The 12,983-nt window shown below is 48.7% G+C and overlaps 1 protein-coding gene across 2 annotated transcripts; it reads right to left on the bottom strand.

Moving 5' to 3' along the window:
- Window positions 1-9,698: 9,698 nt before the first annotated feature.
- Window positions 9,699-12,394, bottom strand: GJA4 (gap junction protein alpha 4). 2 transcript variants are annotated; one of them, XM_057704585.1, is made up of 2 exons: window positions 12,323-12,394; window positions 9,699-11,197 (listed from the first exon to the last, which is right to left on the bottom strand). In XM_057704585.1, exon 2 carries the CDS (start codon window positions 11,178-11,180, stop codon window positions 10,179-10,181), a length of 1,002 nt encoding a protein of 333 aa, XP_057560568.1. In that variant the 5' UTR covers window positions 11,181-11,197; window positions 12,323-12,394; the 3' UTR covers window positions 9,699-10,178. The 2 variants fall into 2 exon arrangements, with proteins under 2 accessions (XP_057560568.1, XP_057560564.1); XM_057704581.1 differs by having other exon boundaries at window positions 9,699-11,497; window positions 12,323-12,385.
- Between the last annotated feature and the right edge of the window lie 589 nt (window positions 12,395-12,983).

Raw genomic sequence — 12,983 nt, 5'->3', positions numbered from 1 at the left:
GATGATAATATTTGGAGACTGGGCCTTTGAGAGGTGATTAGGTCATGAGGGTGGAGCCCTTGAGATGGGATTAGTGACCTTACAAGAACAGACAGGAGAGAGCTTGCTTCCCACCCACTCCCTGCCCCCTGCTCCCCTCTCTCTGCCATGTGAAGAAACCAGGAAGAGGGGTCCCACCGGACACCAACTGTGCTGGCACTCTGACCTCTGACTTCCAGCCTCCAGAACTGTGAGAAACAAATTGTTGTTGAAGGCACCCAGTTTTTTAGTACTTTTGTTATAATATGGCAGCCTGAACTGACTAAGACAGCATCATACCACTGGGCTCATCTCTAACTGCCCTGTGTCTTGGCAGCCCTTCCTGAAGGGTCCTGGGTAGAAACAATGGATCCGCTGAACTTAAGTCATGGGCCCAAGCTCTGCCGGCTAGGTTCCAGGGATAAGGTCCTATCTCCTCACTTCAGCATCCATGATGGGAGGCAGACCCTGCCCTCAATTTATCTTAGGACTCCCGTCCCACTGGGAGGAGGTTCAGATGTCTGTTCAGACCCAGAAGATAATTCCCTTAACTGCATAGGTCTCTGTTTGCCATATTTCCTCGACCCCTGCTCCAGGCTTCAGGGATGTAGCTTCCTTTTCTTTTGTGACACTTACCTGCCTTCCAGGCAACGTTTTGGAGCCTTCTTTTCCTAAATTGTCTGTGGGTTGGGTAGGTCTCCTCTGCTCTCTACTTCTTCACATTCTGTAAATAAACTCATGGACTTTACTCTTTTTGAAAGCATTCCCCACTGAACCCTACCAGAATCTCTGAGTTCAGGTCAATTAAACTCTATAAACCTTAATGAACCATCTGCCTGGTTCAAAAAGTGGTTACTGTGTGAGAGTTTCCTGATTCTGGGCATTGGAGAGGCATAGTTCAGGCCCTCAGGGAATTCATGGTCCAGTGGAGGAGGCCTAGAAAACCAGACTATCAAAATCCTTAGTCCAGGTTTCTCTTTTCAAAGCCTTTCAGGTGTTGAGAAGCTTGGGCCACTTTCATTTTTTTTGAGGCTCTCACTATATTAAATAGCAAGGAATTATATAGACAGAGTTATAAAAATTGTATGTTTCAAATATGTCAATATTGAATGCTTTTTTAATACACACATTAAAACCTAAATGTCCTTTGACAGATGAATGGATAAAGAAGATGTGGCACATATGTACAATGGAATATTACTCAGCCATAAAAAAGAACGAAATTGAGTTATTTGTGGTGAGGTGGATGGACCTAGAGTCTGTCCTACAGAGTGAAGTAAGTCAGAAAGAGAAAAATAAATACTATATGCTAACGCATATATATGAAATCTAGAAAAATGGTACTGATGAACCTAGTGGCAGGACAGGAATAGAGATGCAGACATAGAGAACAGACTTGAGGACATGGTGGGGAAGGGGAAGCTGGGATGAAGTGAGAGAGTAGCATTGACATATATACACTACCAAATGTAAAATAGATAGCTAGTGGGAAGCTTGTGTAGAGCACAGGGAGGTCAGGTCGATGCTTTGTGATGATCTAGAGGGGTGGGATAGGGAGGGTGGGAGGGAGGCTCAAGAGGGAGGGGGTATGGGGATGTATGTATACATATAGCTGATTCACTTTATTGTACAGCATAAACTAACACAACAGTATAAAGCAATTATAGTCTGATAAAGATGAAAAAAAAACCCCTCAATATCTTAATTAAAGAAAACCCCAAAACAAACGACCCAGTTGTGTGTGTAGCCTCATTTGGAAATAATGTAAAACTCCCACCGATGTCACTGCTGGGTTGGTAGAGTTCTCGGTCTTGGTTGTCCCTCGTTATCTCTACTCCAGGTATGTCTGGCTCTAACACACCCTGTTGTCATTGACTCGGTCCTCTGGAGGCCTCTCTAGAGCCAATCTTGGGAGGCCATCCTGGGCTCCCTGCCTTACTGAGTTCTGTTCTCTGCAGGGACCAACTACTGTAGGGCTGAGAATGGGTCCCCCTGTGGTTAAAACTAGGCTTGTGCACCTATGGTCCTAACCTAAAACCTGCACATCTCATCTTGGGAAGCTTTTGAGCCCTGTGCTGGGCTTGGCTTCCTGTATCTGCCCCTCATTCCCCCTTGTAGGAATCCACCTCCCTCCACCCTCGAGTTTCTGTTTCTGGTTTTAGAGCTCCTCTGAGCCACAGCCAAGCTGGACTGACAGCCGTTCTCTGAGCTCAGGGCATGGCCTGGGTAATCAGGTCCCCCCACACCCTCAGGTTCTCTGTGATTCTTTGCTCTGCTGCCTCCCCACCTGTGGAGTGGGGCAGAGCAAGGGATATGCCTTTTAGAAATAGCATTTTGCACTTAACAAAGACCTCAAACATACAGATGCAGGAATAAACAGTCTCTACCAGGAAGGGCCGCTTAATTGCATTAAACTCTGAGATTTGTCAGATGAAAAATAAATCCAATGTATGGAAACTAGAAGTGGTTAATACTCCAGATGACAGAATCCAAATTTAAGAGGATGGTTCTTGTCAGTTGGAGCAATGAGCTGAAGTGGACATGATGGCATTTCACTGGTGCAGATGTCAGATGTGTCATTTTTAATTCCCAAATTCCCAATTACATAAGCTCATGCTTCGTAATAGCTTAGTGGTAGCCTACATATAAAAGGCTTGGAGGTTTTAGCTGGAAAGCTTTCCAATTATTTTTACCAAACTAGTATGACCCTGATTATAAAACGTCTCCACATGGCACACAAAGAAGCCAAGGAACAATTTTACTTAAGGCTTTTAGTTGAAGTGTAAACAAAGTGAGAATATATGATCTGATGACAAAAGGCTGTTCAAACACTTACTCAAATAGGCAAAAAAATTTTTTGTGGGAAAATATAAATTACTAAGATAGATTCTTTTTTTTTTTTTAAAGATTTGTTTATTTTAATTTATTTTGGGCTGTGTTGAGTCTTTGTTGCTGTGCGCAGGCTTTCTCTAGTTGTGGCGAGCGGGGGCTACTCAGTTGCAGTGCGCATGCTTCTCATTGTGGTGGCTTCTCTTGCTGCAGAGCACAGGCTTTAGGCGCTCAGGCTTCAATAGTTGTGGCTCGCGGGCTCTAGAGCGCAGGCTCAGTAGTTGTGGCACACAGGCTTAGTTGCTCTGCGGCATGTGGGATCTTCCCGGCTCAGGGATTGAACCTGTGTCCCCTGCATTGGCAGGCGGATTCTTAACCACTGTGCCACCAGGGAAGTCCCTAAGATAGATTCTTGAAGAAGAAAATTTGAGGAGACAAATAGTTACTGAGTGACAGAGAAAAAAATTTTAAAGAATGACGTAAAGAAGGCATTGAGTCCAACTGGCTTTACAGGCAAGTTTGTTCAAACCTTCAAGGAATCATGCTATTAAAACAATTGCAGAGCATATAGTCTACTTTAGTTGGCCATTGTCCTGGGTATAGAATTTCATGTTGAAAATCACTTTACTCAGAATTTTAAAGGTTTTGATCCATTTTCTTGTAGCCTACAGTATTGTTGCAAAGTATGTTGCCATTCTGATTCTTGAGACTGTTCTCTTTCTCTGGAAACTTGTAGGCTCATCTCTTTGTCTCAAGTATTTTTAAAATTTTCAGAGGTGTGGACCTATATTGTCCATTGAGCTTGGCACTCAGTAGCCCTCTCAATCTAGGATTTTCTCTGATTACTTTCACTCTTTTTTTTTTTTTTTGCTGTTCCCCTTTCTAGAACTCCTGTTAGTTGGACCTCCTGTACTGGTCCTCTAACTTAAAAATATTTTGTAATGTCTATATCTTTTACTTTTACTCTATTTTCTGGGGTAATTGCCTAGCTATCTTCCAAAATGTTCGTTGAAGTTTTCAATTCTGCTATCATGTTTTTTATTTTCCAAGAACTTGATTTTGTTGTTCTCTGCATGTTTTTTCTTTAGAGCATCATCTTCTTTTTTCATGGATGCAATACACTCTTTTATTTTTCTGAAGAAAGCAGTGATAGTTTAAAAAGTTTTATTCTCCATATGTAATCTCTATTCCTCTAGAAAACTTTATTCTGTTTGTTTCAGACTCTTTCACATAACATGCTTCCCTCGAATGCCTGACATCCTTGGCTGTGTGCACATATTTGAGAGAGGGTCACTAAAAAGCTGCTCTGAGTGAATGGGTGGGACTTCCCGACTGTGATCTTCATTGCATGGCCATCTAGCTGTCTGTTTCCTTGGGGAACCTCTAGTGCCATATCTTTAGCTCTTTTCTTTTGGGTCTGTCAGATTCCACTTAGAAGATTCTTTCAAACACCTGCCTGGAGAATATATACCTGGCTTCCAAGATTCTCAAGAAAAGTAAAAACAATAAAGAAAGAATGTGTTCTACCAGACATTAAAATGTGTTACAAAGCTACACTAATGAAAAGGGTGGTAGTATCATATAAGTTGATAGATTGATGGAATATAATTTTAGGTAGTACAGAAATAGACTGTTTTATGTATAAAAATGTAGTATACAGTCAAGCTGATACCACAAATTAGTATTGGAAGGATTATTTAATAAGTGTTGATGGAATCATTCATTATCGGGGAAAAATTAGCACCTCAGCTTACATTATGTGATAAAATTAATTTATTTGTTCATGCCTTATTTCATTCAACAATTATTTATCTGTCTCATTATTTTCAAGACAGTTTACAGTATTAAATATCAAAGAGGAAAAATAATCTTAGAAAGGGGGAAACAGTTTAAGTATAAAAATATTGTAAAGGAAAAAATTGACAAATTTGACTACATAGAAATTTAAAAGGACAAAATAACACACTGAGAAATTTTTAAATAACAAATATTCCAGATAAAGAGTTGAAATCTTCTCTGTATATAGAGGTTACACAAATTGATCAGAAAGCACCAAAACCGGAGCGAAAAATGAGCAAAAAAATTCACAGAAGAAACGTGTTAAAGACATATGTTAAAATGTTTAGGCTCGCTTATTCATTGAAAAGTGATATATTTTTTCCTGATTAGTAATTAATAGGCAAGGGAATTAAACATTTTAACAGTGCTACGATGGGTGCTTTGAAACGGGCGCTTTCATACGATGCCATTGAACATATACGATACTTTTACTAAAAAGAAGCTTGTTTCATATCTAAAATAATCCTGAGCGATGAATATATCAGTCCCCTTTCTTCTTCAGCTCCTTTCTTCTTCAGCTGTGCCCCTCCGCCTAGGATGCCTTTCCCATCTCTTCCCTGGAGCCTTCCTCCTCACCCGAAGCTCACCTCCTCGAGGAGCCTTCCCTGCCTGCAGTCTAGATCAGATGCTCTTTTTCATAGCCTTATCTATGAACCAGCACTCGGGGAGACAGCTGAGGGTCTTGCCACTCAGTATGTGAACTTCCCCTTCATTCCTCCACGTTCTTCATGGTGCTCCCCACTCTACTCGGCATGGTGTTTCCCCAGCCGTCTCTGTTCTGTCCTCTCCAGAGGACGAGCTCCCATGGCTCTACAGAGTGGGAAGGGGTGGTCACCTAGCTGCTCAGAATGGAGGAGGGGACCCATGAGCCCACCGCCTCCAGTCAGCTCCAACCTTCTCTCCACCCTCAGAGGTAGCTGGTGCCTTCACTTCTTAAGATTTGCTTGTGCCTTTCTGCATTTCTGAATCATCCACAATGAATTACTTTCACAATCAGAAAAAAGCCCCTAACTTTTTAAAAATTGTAAAAATACCTTTTGACCCAGTAATTTCACTTTTTGGAAAGTCTTTCTTTTAAGGAAAGAGGCAATTTGGAAAACTCTTAGGTATATCCACATCACAGGACAATTTATAATAGAGGATGATTAGTTGCAAACACTCTGAAAATCAATATCAGGGTCATGGTTAAGTAGATAATGATAAAGCCATATGACAAAGCCGTTAAGTGGTGTTTCCAAAGATACTTGATAACATGGAGAAAAGCCTTATGATGTAGTGTAAAATTAAAGAAAGCAGAATACAAAATTATAGGTATTCCTTTTTCCGATTTTATTTCATTATATGCATGGACTCTCTGGAAGGAATTACTTCAGTTATTATTAACAGCTGTTATCCCTAGATGGTGGGATCTCATTGTCTATAATGATCACGCATTACTTTTATTATCCTCCCTCAAATTCTATATATGAAAAAGAGAACAAAAGAGAAAAATTAATGTAACTCTAGGCTGCATTAATAGAGGTAGAAGCTGTGAGACAAGGGAGGTGATAATCTGGATTCTGACCACCTGGAGTATCACATCTAGCAGCCAGAGGAGTGTGGCACATGTTAAGAGGAAAGTAGACAAACTGCAGGTTGGCCAGAGACTTCTGGAAATCAGAGTCAGCTGGAGGAATAGGAGAAAAGCAGGCTCAGGACCAGCCTGGTGGCTATCTGTACGTGGCTTGCATGGGAAGGGCAGAACTGTTGAGCCTCATGTGGCCCTTGAAGTCTGAGCCAGGGCCGGTGGGAGAAGCTGTAAGGTGGAAAAAGAAGTTCCGATAATCCTGAGATGAATACTTCTTGCTGCAAACAACAGTAGTCATGCTGACGTTAGTGTGAAAAGGAAATGAAGGACCCCAGTCAAGGCACTGGAGGTCGGTGGTAATTTCATGAGGTCAGCAACCCAGTGGTCAGTGAGCCAACGCATTAGATTGGGAAGAAGTTTTGACATCACCCAGCCCTCAAGCTCTTTGCTTTGTTTAGCTGTGGCCTACGATGTTCACTGCTCGCATGGGCTGCAGATAAGATGACCTGGGGTTATGAAAAATTCCCAGTGCACTCCACATAACCCCACCCCTTTCTTTCCTACTCAGGAAGCCAACGTGGATTCAAGTGACTGGAATGGACCTTATTATAGAAATAACCTTGAATCTGTTCTGATTTATGAAAAATAGTGCATCGCTTGTGAGCTGCAGACCAATGATTAGTAACAAGTTTCTCCCTGTGATGCTCCTCATACCTAGTTGCCACATACCTGTTTCTCATCCAATCCTTTCATTTCACAGTGGTGACACTGAGGCCCAGAGAGGGGAAAGGACCACAGTCAAGTGAGTGGGAGGCAGGAGTCAAGCCTCCTACTGCTCTTTCTGTGACTGAGAGTTGCCTGTTACCAACTAGGAATTTGGTGGTGATGAGGGATGGGCTGGGGGCAGGAAGAAGAACGTGATGGAAGAAGTAAGGTGTGAATCTGCTGTGCTCCATCCAGGCCACACCACGAAGGGGATGGCTGAGAACAATATATTAACCTTCTCCTTAACCTCCCTCCACTACTCTTTGGAGGTGAGGTGGGGCCCATGGGGTGGTGGTGTGGGTTGAATTGTGCCGGCAACTCTCCAGAAGTCAGGAGAGAGGAGTGGAGCAGATTCTCCTTCACAGCCCACAGAAGGAACGAACCCTGAGGACATCTTGATCTTGAACTTCTGGGCCCCAGAACTGTAAGACAGTATATTTCTGTCACTGGAGCCATCCAGTCTGTGGTACTTTGTGATGACAGCCTTAGGAAATGAATAGGGGTGGGCCAGGACTTACAGCCACTCTTCATTGCCTAAGTCTTCACAGCACTGCCCCTGCCCTCATCTGTGTGGTCCCATCCCCAAACCCCCAGCCCATTTGCCCTTGTGTTAGTATGGCCACCAGTCTGGGACCCAACCCTAGCCTTGCCAAAGGCCCAAGTCCCTGGGCCCTGGCCTGACCTCAGCCCCGAGAGGAAGGATGCCCTCCTCACTCACTTAAACCTGTCTTCTCCCACCTTTCCAAGCCAGGACAGGTAGGGGATACCAGAAACACAGGCTCCCAGGGTCCTCAGGTTGGGCTGACTTTAAGAGACCAACCTCTGACCCCACAGATCTGACCTCTCACCCTGGCTGGGGGAGAATCCCTTGGAAGGGAACCTTCTGGAGTTATGCCTTTCCAACTTGTGGACAGTCTGCTTTCTGCTTAGTCAAACTTAATCCCTCATTTCATAGAGTGAATGCTGGGCTAGGCCCATGGTGAATTGAGTGTCTCCCCGGCAGTCCTTAGGGACTCAATGGGGAGGTGAAATAGGCTCATAACAAGCAGTGATCCAGATTGCTGAAAGGTAGAGATGGTCACTGGAGACGGACTGGAGTAGTCAGGGAGGGCTTCCTGGAGGAGGAAGAACCTATGTTAGCCTTGCTGGAGAGGGTGAGCTGAATTTTATTGCATGACATTAGGAGCCAGGTGCATTCAGATACTTTCTCTTGTCTGTATTTCCTGCACCAATGAAGCAGGCAACATTATTTGCATTTTATAGTTGAGAAAACTGAGACTTGGAGAATTGAAATGGTTGATGTAGACCACACGGCTTTATATATATTAGAGGCAGCATTTAAATTGAGGACCCTCTAGCATCAAAGCTCATCTTACTCTTTCTTCTGCATTCAGGCTCTGCCCTTTCCAGGATACAGAGTGTTTAAAGGACTAGTGGGGCTTGGAAGTGTGGGGTAAGAGGCCCTCTAGGCTGGCAGAGGAGCAGGGTGAGAACATACCCAGTGAATCTGGGGAGCTGTGAGGAGGCTGGTCTGATTGGTTCTCAGGGATTCAGAGGGAACAATGGGAACCAAAGCTGGAAGAGTGAGGGCTGTAACTTATTAGGCTGAGCATTCAGACTTGATGGGTAAGCAGTGGGTGAGTGAATTCTGGGGTGAAGGTTACAGAGCTGGTGTTTTGAAGACCTATCTTATTGGACAGGACCAAGCTGCTCAACTGCTATAAAGGCTCTCAAGGAGAAGCATGTGGCCATGTGAGATGGACCCCATTCCCTCCTCCAACCCAGCCCCATATCTCCCTGGGTAGGGGAGGACAACCAGCATCCTCCGAGGGCCACCGAGATTCCCTCCATCCGGGTCAGCTTCCACGTGGAAGGTCAACTCTGCCAACACTGGGCCCATCCTCAGCTGTACCTCCCACATCCTAGATGGTTCATCAGGCCCTAAGCGCCCCTTCAATCCCCAACGGTTTCCCTCCTCTGTGCCTTTGCAGTTTTCTGTCTAAATAAGGTGTCCTCCTCCCTCCCCAGCAGACTCCTATGTATCTGTCAAGATCTAGTTCAATTGGTTATTTTAATTTCTGCTGCAACCTTTGTGACTCAGAGGCAAGATTCCATTCCTCCACTGGACCCTGACAGTCCCTTCCACTTCTCTACACTGCCATTGTCTGTTCTCACTGCGTGAGTTTTAGGTGCCTGAGGAGGAGGTATAATGCAGGTCCTTGAGTTGCTCCCTCCGGTGGGCAGACTAGAAAGGGCCAAGTGATCTAAACCTGCCTCCCCACATACCAAGGGGTACAAGCCCATTTGAGCTGGACTCTGAAGGGCTTGGCTGGCAGGCAGGCAGGCTGGGGAGCAGTGTCCAGTAAGGAGGCACACTGCAGTGGAGAGCGTGGCTGGGGCACTGGATGGCCGTGGAGCAGGATGGGAACAGACACTGCTTTCGCCACCAATTAATGGGCAGGTCGAGGGGGCTGGTGCTGAGGCCTTTTGAAAGGCAGAGTGTTTAGGACTCAGAGCTGCTGAGAAGCAGTATGTAGGACTTTGAGGGTTTAAGGTGTGGGCTGGTGTTGGGGTTGCAGATTATGCAGGACCAAAAAGGAAGCCTGGGCAAAGCAGTTGCTCCCCCACCCCTCACCCCAAGGCACATCATGACACGGCACCCCAAGGCACATCGCTTGAAATCAAGTCCTGTTTATTTTAGAAGGATAAACAGCAGAACTAGAGAGGAGTGATGAGAACAAGACCCCAGTCCCCTTGACAAGGCCAGATCCAGCACAGGCTCTGTCTGTGTATGTGATCAAGGCTGACCCAGCAGCCTCGACCAGCCTTTTCCTGTGAGGACAGGATGTGCGGACAACCTGGGCAGAGGGGAATCTTCCACGGGGCTGGGGGGTGGGGTAAGTTGTCTCCGAGTCCCTCTGAACAAGATGAGAAAGGCCCCAAACACCCTTAGCCAAGAGCGCCCCAAGCTGGCTCTGTCTATACCTGGGACAAAGCCACGTTCTGGAGGGGAAACTATGGTGCCCTCTGGCTGCCAGGAAGGCCCCAGGTGTTCAAGAACAACATGCCATGAGGCCTTCTGGCCAGCAAGCACCTGCTTCCCCAGCCCCAGCCATCTCTGCAGAGCCTTGCATTAAAGGCAGCAAGACTTGCTGAGTCCTTACACATACTGTTTCTTGGAAGCAGAGCTGCTGGGGCGACTGGGGGATTTCCGGCCACTCTGGGGGGGTGGGTCCAGGAAGAGGGGGGGTCTGGAAGAAGCCAACCTCTCCTCCGTAGTCAGGTTGGCCCAGTTCTGCTCACTGGACGAGAGCCCGTTGTAGGTGGGGCATGGCGGGGACGAGGGCCCCTCGCCCATGGGGAGGTAGAAGAAGACCTGGTCAGTGTAAGGCTCTGAGGAGGTGCCCTGGGCTGGGGGCATGTCCTGGCTCTGCCGTGCCCTCATCCCCCGGCTGAGGCAGCGGCACAGCAGGTACACCAGCTCCAGCAGGTTGAGCACCAGGGAGATGACTCCGACCACCAGCATGAAGATGATGAAGATAGTCTTCTCCGTGGGGCGTGAGACAAAGCAGTCTACGAGGTGGGGGCAGGGGGAGCGCTGGCACACATACACGGGCTCCATGGTCCAGCCGTAGAGGCGCCACTGGCCGTACAGGAAGCCGGCCTCCAGCACGGTCTTGCAGAGCACGCTGGCCACATAGGTGCCCATCAGCGCCCCGCGGATCCGCAGGTGCCCATCCTCTGCCACTGAGATCTTGGCCATCTGTCGCTCTATGGCTGCCAGTGCCCGCTCCACGTGTGGGTCCTTGGTCGGCAGTGCCCGCAGCTCCCCCTCTTTCTGCCGCAGCCTCTCCTCGCGCCGAGACAGGTAAATGACATGGCCCAGGTAGACCAGGGTGGGCGTGCTGACGAAGAGGAACTGCAGCACCCAGTAGCGGATGTGGGAGATGGGGAAGGCCTGGTCATAGCAGACGTTGCTGCAGCCTGGCTGGGCCGTGTTACACTCAAAATCTGACTGCTCGTCGCCCCACACCGACTCGCCGGCCAGGCCCAGGATGAGGATGCGGAAGATGAAAAGGACCGTCAGCCAGATCTTGCCCACCACGGTCGAGTGCTCCTGGACCTGGTCTAGCAGCTTTTCAAGGAAGCCCCAGTCGCCCATGGCTACGGGGCCTCTGTCTGCAGGGAGACAGAGGACACTGTCAACATCCTTCTCAGCTGTCCCAGCAACAAGCCTGCAGGGAGGTTGGCCACACCCATTTTACCTACTGGGAGACGGAGCTCCAGGAGGGGAAGGGCCTGGCCTGGGGGCTCACACCCAGCAGGACTAAAAACAGATCTTTGGGTGATGCTGCTAAGCTCTGGCAAGGGTACAGCTAGGGTCCCTGTCTAGTCACATCTGTGTCCCTCTTGTTCCCAGCTGCAGTCCCAGGATGACCACAGCCGAAGGAGATCTGGATCAAGGTGAGGCTGCTGAGCCTAAGGGAACAGAGAATCGGAGGAACTTATCCAAGGTCACACAGCTGTGCCATGCCCCTTCTCCTTTTTTACCCAGGACAGGCTGTCCCCAGACAGCGGGGGTGGTGGTGTTATCTTCAGCTTCTCAGGGGGCCCAAAGCCTCAGGTCCCCGCTCCCCTCCCCATCAGCTCTCACCCAGATGGCCTCACTCTAACCTCTGAGCTTGTGGTGGGGGTGGGTGAAGGCATGCTAGACACTCAAGGCAGCATCCTGCATTAGCTCCACCTGTCAGCGATAGTGACCACCTGCCGCTTAAGTACCAACACTTGATCCTGTCTCCTTTCTCCATCCCCTCCCCCTGCCAAAGCTGTTGCTGCCAAATTCTAGACTCTTGAAAGGAACTGTCATAGCAGGGTGGAGGCCCAGGCCACAAAGTTCTGAGAACATCATGGGGAGAGTGGAGGGAGGAAGGTAGGGGAAAGGGGAGGGGGAGGTGCTTCTTTGCGGGAGCAAAGCTGTTTAGCACCAGGCTCTGGAACCGGACCTGGGTTCGAATCCTGACTCTCCTACAAACTGGGACCTTGGATAAGTCAGGACCTCTGAGCACCTCAGTCTCCTCTCCTGTAAAATGGAAATAATATTCCTACCCTCTAGGGTTATAAGGATACAACGAAAGGAGGCAGGAACCTGGCTCAGCACAGAGGCTGGCCCAGGCAGGCTGGGGGAGCGCGGCCGGCCGCGGTGGGTCCCCCAGCAGCAACCCTCAGCCCCTGGCAGGTGGCAACCTGTCCCTGTCCGCTGGCAGGTGGCGCCCCAGCCTCCCCAGCCCCGTCAGCCCAACTCACCGCCTGCCTGCCGGACGGCCCAGGTGGCGGTGGGGAGGCACGTCGGCCGGAGCGGCGCCCGTGGGAGCCCAGCTGGACGGCGCCTGGCGGCGGGGGCGCCTTAAATAGCGCGCGGGGCGGGGTGGGGGCAGGAAGCGGCGGGAGGGCGGCAGGCCCTGTTCCGAGCCGAGCGGGGGCGGGACGGGAGGTGCAGGCTCCCTGAAGCCGCTCTCAAGGAAGGGGCCCGCGAGGTGGGACTGGGAGTCGGGGGTGAAAAGGATGAGAAGCCCGTACTTTCCCTTTCTTCTCTGCTCGGTCTTCAGGCGGGCAAACACTCCTAGACTCAGCTTTGACTGCGGGATAGAGGTTCGGGATGGGTGGGGGCAAAGTTTTTCAGGGCGGCTGCATCTTATAGGATTACAGCCAGAACTTTCTAATCTCAGGCAACTGAGCAGTTGGGGATGAGGGTGTGGGGGCCTCCCGGGAAGGACATCTCGACCCTGGGGGCCTTTTGCCCTTGGTGAGAAGGGAGAAGGCCCCTCATTTGTGGGGTGGCCAGGGTGTTTCCCCCACAGTGTCAGGACTTGGTAATCAAGACTCGTGAGGGCACGGGGAAACACACTGGAAGAGAGGGGTTATATTCTGCCCTCCCTGGTGTCTGTGGTGGAGCTGGGGTCTCCAC

This window comes from Hippopotamus amphibius, chromosome 1, assembly GCF_030028045.1.
Source record: "Hippopotamus amphibius kiboko isolate mHipAmp2 chromosome 1, mHipAmp2.hap2, whole genome shotgun sequence".
NCBI lineage: Eukaryota > Metazoa > Chordata > Mammalia > Artiodactyla > Hippopotamidae > Hippopotamus > Hippopotamus amphibius.
The sequence above is the reverse complement of the archived record's forward strand: the minus strand, read 5'-3'. Positions and strand labels throughout refer to the sequence as shown.

What these genes read in the sequence shown, in the direction of transcription:
- GJA4 (XM_057704585.1), bottom strand. Translation starts at nt 11,180, where the DNA reads ATGGGCGACTGGGGCTTCCTTGAAAAGCTGCTAGACCAGGTCCAGGAG.